The sequence below is a fragment of the Emys orbicularis genome, chromosome 2 (assembly GCF_028017835.1).
Source record: "Emys orbicularis isolate rEmyOrb1 chromosome 2, rEmyOrb1.hap1, whole genome shotgun sequence".
NCBI lineage: Eukaryota > Metazoa > Chordata > Testudines > Emydidae > Emys > Emys orbicularis.
Genome location: NC_088684.1, coordinates 300,166,535 through 300,187,487, shown reverse-complemented (window position 1 = coordinate 300,187,487; position 20,953 = coordinate 300,166,535). Strand labels below are relative to the sequence as shown.

Here is a 20,953-nt window from a genome sequence, read left to right as displayed (position 1 = left end):
ATGGAATCTTGACACATCTACACTCAGCAGGAAAATGCCCCATCACAATTTTCCAGCCCCTGTTTCTTCCTCCCCGATGCTATCTCCCTCCTCTCCAAGGGAAGACACTAGTCCCATCTCCAAGTTTTTACTGTAAGCCTTTTGGGGGCAGGAACTGCCTTTTGTTTTACGGATGTACAGCACCTGGCACTGTGGGGGTCTGGGTCCATAACTAGGGCTGGTAGGCACTAAGCTAATGGAAATAATAATAATAAAGCAATGACAGGAAGCAAAGACAGACTTGAACCTGACCCAGGAGGTATCAATCTGCTATCCCATATGACCCCATCCTGGGCATGTGTTACCCCCCATGGTGTGTGACCCAATTTTGGGTTCGTGTTTCCCCTTTCCCAAGGCATTGCCCTGACACCCACCAGCATTCAGGAATGATCAGTTTTACGTTCATGAGACACTTTTCCAGGGGGAGGAACCAGTGCTTAATTACTAATGAAAGAAGCGCCAGAGCTCAAGAATTTTTTTTATTTTCATAACTGAACTGCCAGGCCCAGAGGCGCCGGGGCTACGAACCGCCAGGCCCGGACGTGCCGGGCTCTGAGCTACGAAGCCCGGAGGTGCCGGGTGTGGGGATGCTGGGCTGTCTATTGGGGAGAAGCCGCGCGGCCAGGTACTCCATTTCCCAAGGGCCCTGGGGCTTGGCGCGGTGCATGCTGGGAGTCGTCTCTTCTGGGCCAGTCTCTTCTGACTCTATTTCCCAGAGTGCCGTGAGGCCCGGCGAGAAGTGACGTTTCACGTGGCGATTGGCGGCAGGGCCGGAGGGGGCGGAGCGTGCGCACGCGGTGGCAGCTGTTCTGTTGCGACAGACGGAAAAGCGCGGAGGAGCCGGGTGGCTGGTGAGGCGCGCGGCGCCGGGGGGAGGTTAATTGGGCCTTACCGGCATCCGGCCGCTGCCTCCCCGGCGCCTCCGGGCGAGCTGAGGCCCGGCCCCCGCCTGGCGGAGCTGGGGGGTCAGCGGCGGCCCGGCGCCTCCCGGCAGCTGCTCCGCGAGATCTGGGACAACAGGGCGCCCCTCACCGCGGCGCCGCTCCGCTCCGCTCTGGCCCTTCCCAGCGGCCGCTGCGCCCTCGCAGCCCGCCGTCTGCCGGCCACGTCCCGGCCTGGCCGCAGCTGAGGAGCCGAGCGGCCGCGCCGATTCGGGGGGCCCGGCCCTTGTCGGGGGGCTGCGGGTCACCTCGGAGTAGTAGGGGATGATGGCCTCGCTCTGAGCCCTAAAGGTGGGAGGAACCGTAATCCAGGAAACTGCGACTAGGCCAGAGTGAAGGGGGTGTAAATTGTGATGGAGGTCCAGGAAAGGGACCCAGCCCCGGGGTCTGTGCCAGGCCTTGGCTTCTCTCTAATGGGGTTCTTCCTCCTCTTCCTTTTGCAACTGTACTAGAGCGGTGACCTGTAACCATGCCCTCTGACCTGGCCAAGAAGAAGGCAGCCAAGAAGAAAGAGGCAGCCAAAGCTCGCCAACGGCCAAAGAAAACCCCAGAGGAGAATGGGGATGCTGAGATTGAGCAACAGGAGATGAGGAATGAGGAGGCCAATGGGACAGAAGGGTCAGGTGAGAAAAGGAGCATCCTGTGTTTCCTTTCCCTGGGTAGCTAGGCTCGTCAGGTGCCTCCCAGCTCAGCACCGTCTGTGCTGCCAGTGCTTAATTGCAGGGCTTGGCAGTTCAGAGCCCCGGCACCTCTGGGCTTGCTGCATCAGTTATGAATGTAAAAAAAACTGCTTGAGCCCCAGCATCTTTTTCATTACAAATTAAGCACTGTGTGCTGCTCTCTTGCAGCTTGGGTTTCCTCCAGCTGACTGGTTCAAGGAACCCTCCACTTCTGTGGAGTCAGATGCTGGCATCTGAGCGGCACAGGATATTTGGCAGAATTTCCACCATATTGTATCTTATGGTGCTAGCTTGGCTGCCTGTACATGTGCTTCTGTCTCAGGAGCATGTAAGACAACAAAGACTGATAGATAGCAAAGGTGCTAGAAACTAACCCCAGGGTATTAGATCCCTATCAGTGAAAATATCTCAGGTCCTTAGCTCATGCTGTACCCTGATAATATGCTGTCCAAAACCGCCATCTATATCTAACTGGTAAGAAGGCTCTCTCAATTTCCCGTGGATAGTAATCTGGATGCAATTCATGGGTTTGTCACCCACAGGCAAGACTACAGCAACTCTTCCTACCTGGGTGTAGACTAGGGCCTTGCCTACACTAAAGGGAAAAGTCGATCTAAGCGACTCAATTTGAGTTTCGTGAATAGTGTAACTCAAATCAATGTAGCTTAGATCTACTTACTGCAGGGTCCACACTATGTGAAGTCGACTCTTCTCGATCAGGTGGAGTACAGGAATCCACGGGAGAGCGATCGGAGGTCGATTTAGCAGGTCTTCACTAGACCTGCTAAATTGACCGCTGATGTATCGATCGCCACAGCGTGGCTCCTTTGGTAAGGGGATAGAGAATAAGACTGAGAATATATTATTGCCCTTATATAAATCCATGGTACGCCCACATCTCGAATACTGTGTACAGATGTGGTCTCCTCACCTCAAAAAAGATATTCTAGCACTAGAAAAGGTTCAGAAAAGAGCAACTAAAATGATTAAGGGTTTAGAGAGGGTCCCATATGAGGAAAGATTAAAGAGGCTAGGACTCTTCAGTTTGGAAAAGAGAAGACTAAGGGGGGACATGATAGAGGTATATAAAATCATGGGTGATGTTGAGAAAGTGGATAAGGAAAAGTTATTTACTTATTCCCATAATACAAGAACTAGGGGTCACCAAATGAAATTAATAGGCAGCAGGTTTAAAACAAATAAAAGGAAGTTCTTCTTCACGCAGCGCACAGTCAACTTGTGGAACTCCTTACCTGAAGAGATTGTGAAGGCTAGGACTATAACAATGTTTAAAAGGGGACTGGATAAATTCATGGTGGCTAAGTCCATAAATGGCTATTAGCCAGGATGGGTAAGAATGGTGTCCCTAGCCTCTGTTCGTTAGAGGATGGAGATGGATGGCAGGAGAGAGATCACTTGATCATTGCCTGTTAGGTTCACTCCCTCTGGGGCACCTGGCATTGGCCACTGTCGGTAGACAGATACTGGGCTAGATGGACCTTTGGTCTGACTCAGTACAGCCCTTCTTATGTTCTTAAGTGTAGACAAGCCCTAAGACCTCGCAGAGTAGCAACAGATGGTGCTGTTGTGGCAGTGTGCCACAGAAGCAGACGTATTGCAGACTTCCATGGCATACAGTTCCTTTGACCTGCACTGGTTCTCTGCTGCTACTGGAACCACTCTGGGGTTTGGGGTTTCTTATTTTCAGTCTATTGGCATATAGGCCTGAGCTGTATTTGACTGTCTCTTTATGGGATGTATCTGGCACACTAAGACTAGCAGAGTTTGGATAGCTTGATGGGAGAGACCCTTCCCATAGGGGACCATTGGCCTGGTATTCCCTCGTAGAGGAAACAGGGAAGATTCCTATCTTTGCTGTAGTGTGTTGACTTCACAACATATGTGGAACAGGAGGAAACAGGGTTCTTCTAGAGGTGGTGTGCCAGCAGGGCTGTAAACCAGGGCAGGGCACAAAGCTGCGGGGGGTGGAAAAATGACAGAAATAAACATTAGGGGGTGCAAATGTGCTTGCTCGACCAAGGCGCTAAAATGCCTAGTTACATTTCTGTATGCCAGGCAGTCATGGTACCAGAATCCCATGAAGTAGGCTGTACCTGTAAAGGATTCTTCTTTTCTGTATAGTTGCCTGGGACCATCCCACATCTGTGTAGCATGCAAAGAGATGCTGGGGGAATAAATCTGTTAGAGGTACCATCGTCCAGTGGTCAGGGCACTAAACTGGGACCTAAGAGACTTGGGTTCTATTACTGGCTCTACCACTGACCTGCTCTGTGATCTTGAGCAAGTCATTCCCTCTCCAGTCTCTTCCCCCTTCCACCTTTTATCTGTCTGGCTGACAAAGCAAAGTGAGACCTAATGCTCAATGGCGTTTCTGCCTGTCTGTAACGTGGTACCTTTTGAAGACCACATCCGATCAATTCCAAAACTTCAGGGAATGTTCTGGGCATCAGTGAGAAGAACCCTATTGATTTTGCTGACAGTTGGAAAACCCGAACATCTGAAAAGCCTGATTTCCACACAGTGCCCCCTATGGTGCTGCAGGCAGAGGAACACCTTGACATCAGAGGTAATTCAGCCAGTCATTACTCACTCACCAATTGATTTGCATACTTCAGTCCCATTGGATGAACTGAATCAGCAAATGAAACTGCACTAAACATGGTGACTCTGCCTGCTTAGCTGAGCAAGTGAGTTGCCTCTTGTCCTGGGGAACAGTGCTGGGGCAGGGGAAGACCCCCACATCATTTTGGGTGCTGGGGGCGGAGTGAGGGCTGCTATGGGGACCTTGGGTTAGTCCTTGTCTTTTGGCCTGTCTCCGCACGCAGAGATAGATGCTTTGACGAAGGAGCTGGAGGACTTCGAGCTGAAGAAAGCAGCTGCTCGTGCTGTCACTGGGGTGCTGGCCTCCCACCCCAACAGCACTGACGTGCACATCATTAACCTCTCGCTGACCTTCCACGGACAGGAGCTGCTGAGCGACACCAAACTCGAGCTGAACTCAGGGCGTCGCTATGGGCTTATCGGGCTCAATGGGATAGGTGAGATTGGGGGGTGCTGTGTGCATGTGGGGTGGGAGCTTCTCAGTGCTGGTTTGGGGAAACGATGCTCTGGGGGGTCAATGAACTGGTGGGGAGCTGCAGGATGCAAAACCTCAGTGATGCCGGAGAGAGGAGCCCCCTGAACAGGAAAAAACAGAGTGAGACTCAGCCGGGGCAGTGCAGCAAATACACCTGGGGCACCTGCCCTCACCCCAGGGAGATCCGTGGGGGAGTAAAACAGGGAAGGAAGCTAGATGGATTTGCATTGCAGCTTTCCATTGTGTATTTAGCAGCATCGGTGTCACAGTGCAGGGAGGTCATGGTGACCATGATTCCCTTCTTGAAATCCTGCCCTCTCTTGGCTTCTTTGACTCTGTCCTCTCCTGGTTCTACGCCTACCTCTCTAATGGAGGATCCTCCGCCTCTGCCTTCCAATGGTTCTGTGTGGTTTCCACGGGGCTCTGTCCTTGATCCCTCCTCTTTTCTCTCTCCACCTTATTTCTGGGTAATCTCATATGCGAACACAAATTCAGCTACTATCTCTATGTGGATGATTCACCTCTCTACTCCAGACCTGTCTCCTGTCCAAGTTTAAAACCTCAATTTGTCTCTTAGACATGTCCTCGTGGATGTCTAGCTATCAGCTCGAGCTTAACATGGGTAAAAAAGAGCTCCTAATCACCTTTCCTACTATCTTCTTTTCTGATCACTATGGACAACACCACCCCCCTCCCCTGCCTGTCACTAATGCCCATAACCTGGGAGTCACATTCGAGTCAGACCTCTCTCTCTAGGTCTTCATGTCCAGGATGTATCTAAATCTGTCTGATTCTTTCTACACAATATCTAAGATACGGTCTTTCCTATCCATCCACACAGCTAAAATTCTCTTCCAAGCTCTCAGCATCTCACTTCTTGATTACTGCAACATCCATCTCTCTGTTCTTGACAAATGCAGTGTTGCCCTACTAATATCCATTCAGGATACTGCTGCAAAGATCGTTTTCCTAGCCTGTCACTTTGACCACGTCAGCCCTCTCCTTGAATCCCTTCACTGGCTCCCCCTTCTCTATCATCTCAAACTGCTTGTCTTCACTTTCAGGCCTCGTCATAGTTAGTCCCAGCTCTAGCTGTCATTTCTCTGTTTGATGCTTGCCTCTGATCAGTCGATACCAGCTTCCAATGTCCACTTGTTACATTTTCTAACACCTTTGTGCTTTCTCCCAGGCTGTCCCACATGCTTGGGAGGTGCTCCCCATAAATATCTGCAGAGGTGCCTCCTTATCTACTTTCCAGACTATCCTTAAAACTCTCTTTTCCGATGATCCTACATAAAACTTGACGGTTAGTCTGCTAGTGTGCAGAGACCGCTGCCTATCATGCTGACCAATATTGTCTCATTGTTTCCTCGTACTCCCCTGTCTGTACCTATCTGTTGTTTCTTGCCTTACACTTAGACTCTGAGCCCCTCGGGGCAGGGACTGTCTTCTTGTTCTGATTGTACGGTACCTAGCACAGTAGGTTCCTGATTTATGAGTAAGGCTCCTAGGTGCCATGGTAATTTACATAGTAATAACTGCACTCACTTCCAATGCGAGACAATAACAGGAGGGTGTGTGTCTGCCTACCTGCCTGCACATAGGAAAGTCCATGCTCCTGTCCGCTATCGGGAAGCGGGAAGTGCCAATCCCAGAGCACATTGACATCTATCACCTGACCCGGGAGATGCCTCCTAGTGAGAAGACGCCACTACAGTGTGTGATGGAGGTGGATACAGAGAGGGCCATGCTGGAGCGGGAAGCTGAGCGTCTGGCTCACGAGGATGGTAATGCTCGGGGGGTTCATGTAGGCAGGGAATCCCCCTGGGGGAAGGGAGCTCTTACTCAGGCTCTTTACCAAAGCTTTCACAGGGCTTGAAGCCTGATTCTGCTGCTAAGCTCTAGCTGGAGACTTCTGGGGAGCACTGCTCCTTCTCCAGCAACACAACAGCTCCTTCCATTCAAACCAGAGTGGAGCTTGCGTCCCTGGAGCTTGCTATGGGGTCCCTGCCTTGGGAGGCGGTTTGTGAACCAGGGGGCAGAGAGGTAGCCTCTAGCAGCTGCAGGCAGCAGTGATAAGGGACATAAGTGGAGAGTGGGACACTGGTGGGGACTCGGACTGGTGGGGTGCTGGCGCGGGTGCTGACTGGCAAAGTCTTCTCTTGCAGCGGAGTGTGAGAAGCTGATGGAGCTATATGAGCGTCTGGAGGAGCTAGACGCTGATAAGGCAGAGGTGCGGGCCTCACGGATCTTGTACGGTTTGGGGTTCACTCCAGCCATGCAGAGGAAGAAGCTGAAAGATTTTAGTGGCGGCTGGCGAATGAGGGTGGCTCTCGCCAGGTGAGTGCTACACTAAGTGTTCCTTCCCTGGGGACTCCCTTCTTCTCTGTGCCTCCACTGTAGCAGCCTGGAACAGATCTCTGGGGAGGTGGTGGGAGTTGCTTTCTGGACATCCACCCTCCAAGCTGGGCTTGGGGAAAGTATTTGAAGACCGCTATAAAAAAGATGCAGAAAAATTGTTTTCTTGCCACAGAGGGCAGGACAAAAGGCAATGGGTTCAAACTACATGAAAGCAAATTTAAATTAAATCTCAGGAAAAAAATTCCTAACTGTAAGAACAGTAGAACAATGGAACAAATTTAGGGAAGTCATGGAATCTCCTTCAATGGAGGTTTTCAAAAAGAGGCTGGGTAGCCTCTGTCTTGCATGGCTTAGACACCACAAATGGTGCATCTTGGTAAGGGTTAGACTAGATGACCTTTGCGGTCCCTTCTAACCCTATAGTTTTATGATGCTCCATGTTTCAATTATCCCCATATTGACTGGGTACATGTCACCTCAGGATGAAATGCAGAGACAAAATTTCTCAATACTTTAAATGACTGCTTCATGGAGCAGCTGGTACAGGAACCCACAAGGGGAGAGGCAACTCTCGATTTAGTCCTGAGTGGAGCGCAGGATCTGGTCCAAGAGGTAACTATAACAGGACCGCTTGGAAATAGTGACCATAATATAATAACTTTTAACATTCCTGGGGTGGGAAGAACACCTCAACAGCCCAACACTGTGGCATTTAACTTCAGAAAGGGTAACTATGCAAAAATGAGGAGGTTAGTTAAACAGAAATTAAAAGGTACAGTAACTAGAGTGAAATCCCTGCAAGCCACATGGACACTTTTCAAAGACACCATAATAGAGGCCCAACTTAAATGTATACCCCAAATTAAAAAACACAGTAAAAGAACTAAAAAAGAGCCACCGTAGCTTAACAACCATGTAAAAGAAGCAGTGAGAGATAAAAAGGCATCTTTTTTTAAAAAGTGGAAGTCAAATCCTAGTGAGGTAAATAGAAAGGAGCATAAACACTGCCAAATTCAGTGTAAAAATATAATAAAAGCCAAAAAGGAGTTTGAAGAACTCAAAAGGTAATAACAAAATGTTTTTTAAGTACATCAGAAGCAGGAAGCCTGCTAAACAACCAGTGGGGTCCCTGGACGATCGAGATACAAAAGGAGCACTTAAAGACGATAAAGTAATTGTGGAGAAACTAAATGAATTCTTTGCTTCAGTGTTCACGGCTGAGGATGTTAGGGAGATTCCCAAACCTGAGCCGTCCTTTGTAGGTGACAAATCTGTCACTAGAGGAGGTTTTGGAATTAACTGATAAACTTAACAGTAACAAGTCACCGGGACCAGATGGCATTCACCCAAGAGTTCTGAAAGAACTCAAATGTGAAATTGCAGAACTATTAACTATGGTTTGTAACCTGTCCTTTAAATCGGCTTCTGTACCCAGTGACTGGAAGATAGCTAATGTTACGCCAATATTTAAAAAGGGCTCTAGAGGTGATCCCGGCAATTACAGACCGGTAAGTTTAACATCAGTACCGGGCAAAATAGTAAAGAATAAAATTGTCAGAGACACAGAAGAACATAAATTGTTGGGCAAAAGTCAACATGGTTTATGTAAAGGGAAATCATGTCTTACTAATCTATTAGAGTTCTTTGAAGGGGTCAACAAACATGTGGACAAGGGGGATCCAGTGGACATAGTGTACTTAGCTTTCCAGAAAGCCTTTGACAAGGTCCCTCACCAAAGGCTCTTATGTAAATTAAGTTATCATGGGATAAGAGGGAAGATCCTTTCATGGATTGAGAACTGGTTAAAAGACAGGGAACAAAGGGTAGGAATAAATGGTAAATTTTCAGAATGGAGAGGGGTAACTAGTGGTGTTCCCCAAGGGTCAGTCCTAGGACCAATCCTATTCAACTTACTCATAAATTATCTGGAGAAAGGGGTAAACAGTGAGGTGGCAAAGTTTGCAGACGTTACTAAACCGCTCAAGATAGTTAAGACCAAAGCAGACTGTGGAGATCTTCAGAAAGATCTCGCAAAACTAAGTGGGCAACAAAATGGCAAATGAAATTTAATGTGGATAAATGTAAAGTAATGCACGTTGGAAAAAATAACCCCAACTATACATACAGTGTGATTGGGGGCTAATTTAGCTACAGTTAATCAGGAAAGAGATCTTGGCGTCATCGTGGATAGTTCTCTGAAGACGTCCACGCAGTGTGCAGTGGCAGTCAAAAAAGCAAACAGGATGTTAGGAATCATTCAAAAAGAGAGAGAGAATAAGACGGAGAATATCTTATTGCCCTTCTATAAATCCATGGTACGCCCACAGCTTGAATACTGCATACAGATGTGGTCTCCTCATCTCAAAAAAGATATACTGGCATTAGAAAAGGTTCAGAGAAGGGCAACTAAAATGATTAGGGGTTTGGAACGGGTCCCATATGAGGAGAGATTAAAGAGGCTAGGACTTTTCAGCTTGGAAAAGAGGAGACTAAGGGGGGATATGATAGAGGTATATAAAAGAATGAGTGGTGTGGAGAAAGTGAATAAGGAAAAGTTATTTACTTGTTCCCATAATATAAGAACTAGGGGCCACCAAATAAAATTAATGGGCAGCAGGTTTAAAACAAATAAAAGGAAGTTCTTCTTCACACAGCGCACAGTCAACCTGTGGAACTCTTTGCCTGAGGAGGTTGTGAATGCTAGGACTATAACAGGGTTTAAAAGAGCACCTCCATGAATTTATCTAGTTAAGTCCATTAATGGCTATTAGCCAGGATGGGTAAGGAATGGTGTCTCTAGCCTCTGTTTGTCAGAGGGTGGAGATGGACGTCAGGAGAGAGATCACTTGATCATTACCTGTTAAGTTCACTTCCTCTGGGGCACCTGGCATTGGCCACTGTCGGTAGACAGGATACTGGGCTGGATGGACCTTTGGTCTGACCCAGTGCGGCCATTCTTATGTTCTATTCACTACCTCTCTCCTGGCCTCTTCAGAGCTCTCTTCATTCGGCCATTCATGCTGCTGCTGGACGAGCCCACAAACCACCTGGACCTGGATGCCTGTGTGTGGCTGGAAGAGGAGCTGAAAACGTAAGGGTGGCTGGAGGCAGCTATTGCTGTGCTCTGGTGCCTGTGCACCCTGCTGGGGCATCCCAGCGCAGCTCGCTCCCTGGAGCAATCGCTCCCGGCAGCTGTTCTGTAGGTGCCACCTGTGGACGTGTCTGTTTGCATTATGGTGGCACTGAGGTCCAATTGTGCTGGGTGCTGAATGGACAGTAGGAGAGTCCATGCCCAAAAGGACTCTCGCTGGGAGGCATTACTGAATTAGTATTTCCCATGGAGCAGACTAGGCCCTCCAAAAAGTGTGTGTCGGGCAGAATGGACAGGAAAGAGGCCCCAATTGTGGTGAGGGATCATCCTCTTTCTTGAGACTGGGCCCAGCAGCTTTCCCTAAAGCTCTTGCAGCACCTGGTTCTCTGTAGTGGGAGGGAATCCAGAGTGGTTCTTAGTGCACATGAACCCCTCCTGGTCCCTGGCAGGGCTGCCAGCCTAGGAATCTCATCCCAGTTGGACCTCTAATAGTTCTGTGTGGTGCTGCAGGTTCAAACGGATCCTTGTGCTGATCTCCCACTCCCAGGACTTCCTGAATGGCATCTGCACCAACATCATCCACATGCACAACCGCAAACTGAAGTATTACACGGTGAGTGAATGGGGCCAGGGTGTGACAAGCTCCTGGGATGGGGGAGGAGGAGGAGACCCCTGTTTAGGCCACTGACTCCATCCCAGACCCAACCCTGGCTCCAGGGCAGGAATGTGCAGTCTAGAGAGCATCTGCTTGCAAGAGGCCAGGGCAGCTTGCTTCAGCTATGTGCAGGGAGGGTGTGGCCTTTGGGAGCTGTCTCATGGCCTCTGGTCTCTCCCTCCAGGGCAATTATGATCAGTACGTGAAGACCCGTCTGGAGCTAGAAGAAAATCAAATGAAGCGTTTCCATTGGGAGCAGGATCAGATTGCCCACATGAAGGTATCTATTTAACTGGACTGCAGTTCTCAGTCTTCCCCCACATGCACCCCACTGTAGCAGCTGCCGCAAGGTAATCCCTTGTCTCCTTACAGAATTACATTGCACGATTCGGTCATGGCAGTGCCAAGCTGGCCAGGCAGGCCCAAAGCAAAGAGAAGACCCTTCAGAAAATGATGGCTTCTGGGCTAACAGAGAGGGTGGTGAATGATAAGGTAGGATGGAGAAGCGGGGCTGTCTGTGGGAGACAAGAACTATAAATATGGCTGGAGAAGTAAAATGAGCTGCAGCTGGGAATAATCATCAGAGCTGGAAGCAGGAGTGGGAGGGACAGGGGGCAGTAAATGGGGCTCCAGCGCTAACAGAAGACTGGCCAAAGGAGAATGCACGGGGGGCTACTATACAGAGGCTTCTTGTCCCAGCAGGGGGGTGGAGGCTTGTCCAACCCTCCCAAGAGATCCAAAGCAAAGCAAGGAATGCTGAATGGCTGGGAGGGTGGGGGAACAGCCCCTCCCTTCAGCTGAAGGATTAAAGTGGGGTGGAGACATGAACACACCTGCCCTGCAAAGGAAGCAGAATGGGTAGGCAGATGCCAGCAATGGGCAGAATGTCACAGCAAACCTGCTAGTGAGTTACAGACCTGCTTGACCCGATGGCTGCTAGGAGCAACTTGTAAAGCCATGGACTGTTCTCTGGGCTCCAGGGATGCAGGCAGTTGCTCCTCCATACTTGGAAGCCAAGTCATATTGGAACTGCAGGGCTCCCCTGGTACCCTGGGTGGGGCAGGAACTTAACATGGGGATGTGTTTTGTTCCCAGACTCTGTCGTTTTATTTCCCACCATGCGGGAAAATCCCCCCTCCTGTCATCATGGTGCAGAATGTCAGCTTCAAGTACATGAAGGATGGGGTGAGTATTCTCCGTCCCCAAGCACACTCGGTGCAGTGCTTGCCTGGGTTGCATGAAGGTTCCCCCCTCCCCTTGTTTGGGTCCTGGGGCCACTGACCCAGCTTCCCCATCAGGCCGTAGCATGGGGAGGGGCTCAGCTCTTGCAGCTGTGGCTTATCAGAAGTGCCCCAGCTGGGCCTGCTCATCACAGCTTCCCAGGTGCTTTGGGGGGGTGCCCCTCTCACGGTCTCCCCTGTGTATTGCAGCCCTGGATCTATAATAACCTGGAGTTCGGGATTGACCTGGACACACGTGTGGCACTTGTGGGACCCAATGGTGCTGGGAAGTCAACGCTGCTGAAACTGCTCACAGGAGAGGTATGCTTCCTATATAGCTGTCTCCTCTTCTCTTCCCCACCCCCACAGCCCTGGTGTCACCTGCGGGGATGGACAGTGCCCAAAACGCTTCCTTGTACAGAGCCTCTGTTGTAGTATTGTAGGTGGAATACACGGGTCCAAAGAGTCACAGACGAACACTGACTGGGTCATGTTAGCAACATTAAACCGTTTCAAACAAGGTTGGGGGGGTTTGTATACATAGAATTCAGCCTGCTTAGTACCATGGCAATCATTGTTAATTTTTTTTAACCTTTCTATTAAAGATACAGAAAGGAAGGAAAACAGTTAAAGCATTTGAAATATAAAGTATTAAATAAGGCTTTAATTTTAACATTTCTTGTTCCCTTTCCTTTTAGCTGGAGAGAGATTTTAGAAAACCCTTGTTTGATAGTCTTGTAGATGGTATTAAAGCTAGTAATAACTTTCCCCCAAAAGGAGAGAAGTTCATAGAATATCAGGGTTGGAAGGGACCTCAGGAGGTCATCTAGTCCAACCCCCTGCTCAAAGCAGGACCAATTCCCAACTAAATCATCCCAGTCAGGGCTTTGTCAAGACTGATTTTAAAAACCTCTAAGGAAGGAGATTCCATCACCTCCCTAGGTAACCCATTGCAGTGCTTCACCACCCTCCTAGTGAAAAAGTGTTTCCTAATATCCAACCTAAACCTCCCCCACTGCAACTTGAGACCATTACTCCTTGTTCTGTCATCTGGTACCACTGAGAACAGTCTAGATCCATCCTCTTTGGAACCCCCTTTCAGGTAGTTGAAAGCAGCTATCAAATCCCCTCTCATTCTTCTCTTCTGCAGACTAAACAATCCCAGTTCCTTCAGCCTCTCCTCATAAGTCATGTGCTCCAGCCCCCTAATCATTTTTGTTGCCCTCCGCTGGGCTCTTTCCAATTTTTCCACATCCTTCTTGTAGTGTAGGGCCCAAAACTGGACACAGTACTCCAGATGAGGCCTCACCAATGTCGAATAGAGGGGAATGATCAGGTCTCTTGATCTGCTGGCAATGCCCCTACTTATACAGCCCAAAATGCCATTAGCCTACTTGGCAACAAGGGCACACTGTCGACTCATATCCAGCTTCTCGTCTGCAGCACTGCTGCTTAGCCATTCGGTCCCTAGTCTGTAGCAGTGCATGGGATTCTTCCGTCGTAAGTGTAGGACGCTGCACTTGTCCTTGTTGAACCTCATCAGGTTTCTTTTGGCCCAATCCTCTAATTTGTCTAGGTCCCTCTGTATCCTATCCCTACCCTCCAGTGTATCTACCACTCCTCCCAGTTTAGTGTCATCTGCAAACTTGCAGAGAGTGCAGTCCATGCCACCCTCCAGATCATTAATGAAGATATTGAACAAAACTGGCCCCAGGACCGACCCTTGGGGCACTCCGCTTGATACCAGCTGCCAACTAGACATGGAGCCATTGATCACTACCCGTTGAGCCCGACGATCTAGCCAGCTTTCTATCCACCTTATAGTTCATTCATCCAGCCCATACTTCTTTAACTTGCTGGCAAGAATACTGTGGGAGACCGTATCAAAAGCTTTGCTAAAGTCAAGGAATAACACATCCACTGCTTTCCCCTCATCCACAGAGCCAGTTATCTCCTCATAGAAGGCAATTAGGTTAGTCAATGACTTGCCCTTGGTGAATCCATGCTGACTGTTCCTGATCACTTTCCTCTCCTCTAAGTGCTTCAGAATTGATTCCTTGAGGACCTGCTTCATGATTTTTCCAGGGACTGAGGTGAGGCTGACTGGCCTGTAGTTCCCCGGATCCTCCTCCTTCCCTTTTTTTAAAGATGGGCACTACATTAGCCTTTTTCCAGTCATCCGGGACCTCCCCCGATCGCCATGAGTTTTCAAAGATAATGGCCAATGGCTCTGCAATCAAATCCGCCAACTCCTTTAGCACCCTCGGATGCAGTGCATCCGGCCCCATGGACTTGTGCATGTCCAGCTTTTCTAAATAGTCCTGAACCACTTCTTTCTCCACAGAGGGCTGGTCACCTCCTCCCCATGCTGTGCTGCCCAGTGCAGCAGTCGGGGAGATGACCTTGTTCGTGAAGACAGAGGCAAAAAAAGCATTGAGTACGTTAGCTTTTTCCACATCCTCTGTCACTAGGTTGCCTCCCTCGTTCAGTAAGGGGCCCACACTATCCTTGACTTTCTTCTTGTTGCTAACATACCTGAAGAAACCCTTCTTGTTACTCTTAACATCTCTTGCTAGCTGCAACTCCAAGTGTGATTTGGCCTTCCTGATTTCACTCCTGCATGCCTGAGCAATATTTTTATACTCCTCCCTGGTCATTTGTCCAGTCTTTCACTTCTTGTAAGCTTCTTTTTTGTGTTAAGATCAGCAAGGATTTCACTGTTAAGCCAAGCTGGTCGCCTGCCATATTTACTGTTCTTTCTACACATCGGGATGGTTTGTTCCTGCAACCTCAATAAGGATTCTTTAAAATACAGCCAGCTCTCCTGGACTCCTTTTCCCCTCATGTTATTCTCCCAGGGGATCCTGCCCATCAGTTCCCTGAGGGAGTCAGTCTGCTTTTCTGAAGTCCAGGTTCTGTATTCTGCTGCTCTCCTTTCTTCCTTGTGTCAGGATCCTGAACTCGACCATCTCATGGTCACTGCCTCCCAGGTTCCCATCCACTTTTGCTTCCCCTACTAATTCTTCCTGGTTTGTGAGCAGCAGGTCAAGAAGAGCTCTGCCCCTAGTTGTGTCCTCCAGCACTTGCACCAGGAAATTATCCCCTACACTTTCCAAAAACTTCCTGGATTGTTTGTGCACCGCTGTATTGCTCTCCCAGCAGATATCCGGGTGATTAAAGTCTCCCATGAGAACCAGGGCCTGCAATCTAGTAACTTCTGTTAGTTTCCAGAAGAAAGCCTCGTCCACCTCATCCCCCTGGTCTGGTGGTCTATAGCAGACTCGTACCACGACATCACCCTTGTTGCTCACACTTCTAAACTTAATCCAGAGACTCTCAGGTTTTTCTGCAGTTTCATACCGGAGCTCTGAGCAGTCATACTGCTCTCTTACATACAATGCAACTCCCCCCACCTTTTCTGCCCTGCCTGTCCTTCCTGAACAGTTTCTATCTGTCCATGACAGTACTCCAGTCATGTGAGTTATCCCACCAAGTCTCTGTTGTTCCAATCACATCATAGTTTCTTGACTGTGCCAGGACTTCCAGTTCTCCCTGCTTGTTTCCCAGGCTTCTTGCATTTGTGTATAGGCAGTTAAGATAACTTGCTGATCGTCCTGCTTTCTCAGTAGGAGGCAGGAGTCCTCCCGTCTTGTGCTCTCCTGCTCGTGCTTCCTCCCAGTATCCCACTTACCTCAGGGCTTTGCTCTCCTTCCTACGGTGAGCCTAGTTTAAAGCTCTCCTCACTAGGTTAGCCAGCCTGCTTGCAAAGCTGCTCTTCCCTCTCTTAGTTAAGTGGAGCCCGTCTCTGCCTAGCACTCCTCCTTCTTGGAACACCATCCCATGGTCAAAAAATCCAAAGCCTTCTCTCCAACACCACCTGCGTAGCCATTCGTTGACTTCCACAATTCGACAGTCTCTACCCAGGCCTTTTCCCTGCACAGGGAGGATGGACGAGAACACCACTTGCGCCTCAAACTCCTTTATCCTTCTTCCCAGAGCCACGTAGTTTGCAGTGATCCACTCAAGGTCATTCTTGGCAGTATCATTGGTGCCCACGTGGAGAAGCAGGAAGGGGTAGCGATCCGAGGGCTTGATGAGTTGCGGCAGTCTCTCCGTCACATCGTGAATCCTAGCTCCTGGCAAGCGGCAGACCTCTCGGTTTTCCCGGTCGGGGCAGCAGATAGATGACTCAGTCCCCCTGAGGAGGGAGTCCCCAACCACCACCACCTGCCTCCTTCTTTTGAGAGCGGTGGTCATGGAACCCCCATCCCTAGGACAGTGCATCTCATGCCTTCCAATTGGTGGAGTCTCCTTCTGCTCACTTCCCTCAGATGTATCATCTACTCCACTCTCCGTATTAGTACCTGTGGAGTTAGTTGAAATGGGCTGAAGCTGTCATTGTTAAAGTCCATCCCATTTCCTAGAAAACAAAACAAGACAAACACTCACAAAAGGGGAAAGAAAAGAACAGCAAGGATAGAAAGTGCAGCATCTGTCTCTGATGTTGGCATTCACTTGTAACTTCACTACTGGAAAAACACAAGCAGAGCACATGGTCTAATCAGCTGTTCCAAGACTTGTCAATCTTGTACTAGCATCAGGCTATGCAGGGCACTGCATTTAGCTACATTTTCCTGGTCACAAGCTTAAAACAATGTTGCAAAATATACAGTCTTGGTGGGATAAGCAAGACTTGTACTAGACAGAAGGAAAAAGGAGAGGGATAGGAAAGAGAAGAAATAAGGTGGAGAAGGAAAAGAACACAAGGGGGAAGAATGAGTGACCGTCTCACATCCCAGGTGGTATTTAGGATTTAGCTGGAGCTGGTGGAACTGGTGGTGTCATCTGGCTCCATCTCTCTGGCCTGATCTGGTCAGGACATCTTTCAGGATTAGGATGAAGAAGGACCAGGGTCTCAGGAGATGTTGGGCGTGGCAGCTATGATGGTGAAGCTGGCTCCTTCCCTTTCTCTAGTTTTTCAGTCAGCCAGCATTAAGGTAGTCAGATTTCCTCCCCAACGTCTTTTCTTTTAAAAACCCCAAAAGGAGAGGGATGGGTGGAATCTCTCGTTATTTTGCCCACTGATTAGGCTTAATTTCTGACACACCAATTTTGCTTCACTGATTTTTTTTCTGTTCCACCCTTCTCTTGTTTACAAAGCTTGATCTTAATACAGTCCTTGAGTTATATCAGGAGACCTTTTGTTTGGACTAATTCAGTCTTTCGTCCCATCAACACTTACTGTTGTAGGTTATTGTGACACTGTATAAACTTTTTATCCACTTTCCCAGAGTTGAGCTTACAATTAGAATAAATTTGTAGGCCCAATTATTACAACGCATGACCCATTCACTGACCCCAAGAAGCACGCGCCCCCCATCTCCCCCCTTGTAAAATAGGGTTGCGGGAGGGGAGAAGTGATAAGGCCACGGTGCATTGCTGCCACACTTTTCAAGCCAGCTGTCTCCCATTGGCTGGAGCAGGATAAAGTGGGCCATTGTGGGGGGGTGGCTGGGCTGCCATTCCCTTGTGAAATGCCTTTGTCTTCCTTCCAGCTGCTGCCCACAGATGGGATGATTCGCAAACACTCACATGTGAAAATCGGCAGATACCACCAGGTAATCCCTGCAGGGGCAGTGAGGAATGTCACAGGCTGCTGGGGTGGCTACCCGGGAACAGAGGGTCTCATCTCTCCATTCTTCTCCCCAGGCCCCTCCCCCAAGCCTGGCCTAAGAGTCTCTAGCTACTGCTTGCTGGGTCACAGGCTGTGCCTCCAGGTGAAGAGGCGCCTCATTCCAAGCCCTGCGCTGTGCTGTGACTAATGGGGAAGAGCTGCTGCTCAGTGAAAGGGCTCTGGACTTCCTTCTAGCTCATGTCTCCTCCTGCTGGGTGTGGCTATTGAGCAGGCCATGGTGGCAACCCCTGCTTCCCTTGGAAAGTGTGACTGTGCTGCTCTGGGCCTGTCTGTTTTGTCTCTGACCCCTTGGAATGGAGACTGCAACTCTGTGCCTGGTACAGGACAAAGCATGATGTTCTTTACAGAACTCTGTTTGATATGGAGGCCGCTTCCTTATGCCTTGTGAGCCTCTTACCACACTGAGGTGTTGGCAGGTATGGGTTGCTGTGATCTGGGGATGGAGGTGTATCTGAAATGCTGCCTCCCGCTCTCCAGCTTGTACCCACAGAGGTGAAGAGGTTGTGGGGGCTGGGAGAGGCTTGCTGGCTATGAACTCACTCCCAGCAGGTGGCTGGGATATCTGCTTGTGCTGGCCTGAAATTGGTCTTCTTTGTCTAGCACTTGCAAGAGCAACTGGACTTGGACCTGTCACCCCTGGAGTACATGATGAAGTGTTATCCAGAGATCAAGGAGAAGGAGGAGATGAGGAAGATCATTGGCAGATATGGTCTGACAGGGAAGCAGCAGGTAGGTTTGGACTGCAGTGGGCATCTATTCCATGGGGCCTGCTCTTGGTGTGATACTAGGGATGCAGAGCCACCATCGTCCTTTTGTTCACCTGCCAGCCATCTGGAGTTACTGGGCAGTGGGCTACACTGGGGAATGCAGGTGCAAGCCCTCTCCTCGGGGCTGCGGCAGGGAGAGAGAACTTCCCCCAGCCCTCTCTCCCCCCAGCAGCACCTGGGCTGGGGCTGGGGGAGAGGTACCTCTCCCCACCGCAGCACCTCCGGGCCAGGCTGGGACCATTGATAGGCTGCTGTCTGTTGTTCCAATCGCATCATAGTTCCCTGACTGTGCCAGGACTTCCAGTTCTCCCTGCTTGTTTCCCAGGCTTCTTGTATTTGTGTATAGGCACTTAAGATAACTCATCGATCGTCCCTCTTTCTCAGTATGAGACAGGAGTCCTCCCCTCTTGCTCTCTCCTGCTTGTGCTTCCTCCCAGGATCCCATTTCCCCACTTACCTCAGGGCTTTGGTCTCCTTCCCCCAGTGAACCTAGTTTAAAGCCCTCCTCACTAGGTTAGCCAACCTGCTGGCGAAGATGCTCTTCCCTCTCTTCGTTAGGTGGAGCCCGTCTCTGCCTAGCACTCCTCCTCCTTGGAACACCATCCCATGGTCGAAGAATCCAAAGCCTTCTCTCCGACACCACCTGCGTAGCCATTTGTTGACTTCCACGATTCGACGGTCAGCCAGGTCAACATGAGAAACTTAAAATATTGGCTTCTGCAGCTAACTCAGTCGTCTTCACCTTCATTTTCCTGTTTGTTCACAATCTGGAAAAGAAAAACAAGCTTTCCTGCTTTTTCATGTTCCAAACGATTTCTCAGTTTGGAATGAATTAGTCCAAAGGAAAAAAATATTCTTTCTACACTGGCAGAAGAAGCTACTGCTGTTAAAAGTGAGATTATCACTTCAACAGTCTCTGAATCCAAGTGCTTAAGTGACTTCCACCAGTTCACTGGTGTGACTTTCTTTAAAACATCATCAGTAAACATATATTTCTTGAATGGTTCACCCTAGCTCTGAAGTTTATTATAGTTGGCATTATTGAGGGGTGATTGCTGGATTTCCATGTCGTAGCCAAATCCTCCTCTTCAACAGTTAAGGTTTGACTCTGGTACCGAGTATTAAGAATATTTGCTGGAAATAGTGCTCGTCCCATTTGTTTTTTTTAATGCTTGTAATTTAACTCTGTCGTTGCATATTTATCTTTTTTTAAAATCTCACTCAGTTCCTTCCAAATTTCAACAGCGTCAGCAATAAAACAGCTATTTCCCTGCATTTTGTTCAAGGCTACAGAAATAGGCTTCAGGGTACTCAGCATGTGTTCAACGTTTCTCTTAAGCCCAATATTGAGAACTTTGGCTGTGACAGTGCCATCTATTTGTTCTTGATTTTTGTTCACAAACTGTCATCTGATTAGGCCAGTTCTTGATATAGTGCTCAAAACAGTCCACTACTGAGTTTTATCACATGTCTTGTGGGAGAGTTAGCTTGGTTCCTCCCACTTTTTTCAGAGCAGCTGCTGCAAAGTGGTTGTTACGGAAGTATTTTCAATTTCAACATTAGCCTTTATTTCTGGAACACCGAAATCTTCGGCTAGGAGGTGCATCAAATGAGCACTGCAACTGTATGTTGTTAGCTTGGGACTCTCTTCACTCTCTTCTAAATTTCTTCTCATCTTGGATACATTTGCTGCATTGTCTGTGACCAAGCTGCGTACTAGACTTTTGAATTTTTTTTCACAGTTTGTTACAGCTTTTACTGCTGCTACTTGTAAGTATTCTGTTGTGTGTGCGCGTTTCCTGATGTATCAATTGTTTCTGTAAGGAAGACATTCCCTTCTTCTGTTGCCACACAAGCACATACAACAGGATCATTGTGGACATTGCTCCACCTATCGAGACTCAAGTTAAAAATTTCACCCTCTAGACCTTTCGCACATTGCTCAATTTCTCTTTCATACACTTTATCCAGCAATTTGCCTGCGACATCTGCTCTGTTGGGTGGACTGTATCCTGGCTTTAATGACTGAACCATGTTAATGAAGTGTGGGTTCTCAATCATACGGAAAGGAGAGTTTGTTGCATAAACAAACCAGGCAATTTTTTCATCAATTACCTCTTTTTGTAATCTGCTGGTTCTTACCACAAACTTATCTATGGTTGTTTCTGGATGATGGAGATTTTTTTTTTAATTTTATTTTTTGCTACAGGTGATCTACTGTGGCTATGTGGCATACATGATGTGACTGAAACACTGTCATTGGCCGATAACTCTGAAAGTATAGAATATGATGGTGATCTTGAAGGTGGATAGTCTTCAGAATCCTGTATGTTGAGGATGGATTCTCCTAAACAAAATAAGTCAGGGCAGTTGTTTAATTATTACCACCATACCGCTCATTTAGTAT

The 20,953-nt window shown here is 48.7% G+C and overlaps 1 protein-coding gene across 1 annotated transcript in view; it reads left to right on the top strand.

The window, feature by feature from the left end:
* The first annotated feature begins 833 nt into the window (after positions 1-833).
* ABCF2 (ATP binding cassette subfamily F member 2) overlaps positions 834-20,953 on the top strand; it is a 34,065-nt gene continuing 13,945 nt past the window's right edge. The window contains exons 1-13 of the mRNA XM_065398696.1: positions 834-890; positions 1,433-1,603; positions 4,507-4,719; positions 6,362-6,544; positions 6,926-7,097; positions 10,114-10,209; positions 10,720-10,822; positions 11,049-11,144; positions 11,237-11,356; positions 11,960-12,049; positions 12,295-12,405; positions 17,640-17,702; positions 18,380-18,508. Of these exons, the coding sequence (XP_065254768.1) occupies positions 1,450-1,603; positions 4,507-4,719; positions 6,362-6,544; positions 6,926-7,097; positions 10,114-10,209; positions 10,720-10,822; positions 11,049-11,144; positions 11,237-11,356; positions 11,960-12,049; positions 12,295-12,405; positions 17,640-17,702; positions 18,380-18,508 (1,530 nt within the window). The 5' untranslated portion in view covers positions 834-890; positions 1,433-1,449. The remainder of the gene's footprint in view (positions 891-1,432; positions 1,604-4,506; positions 4,720-6,361; positions 6,545-6,925; positions 7,098-10,113; positions 10,210-10,719; positions 10,823-11,048; positions 11,145-11,236; positions 11,357-11,959; positions 12,050-12,294; positions 12,406-17,639; positions 17,703-18,379; positions 18,509-20,953) is intronic.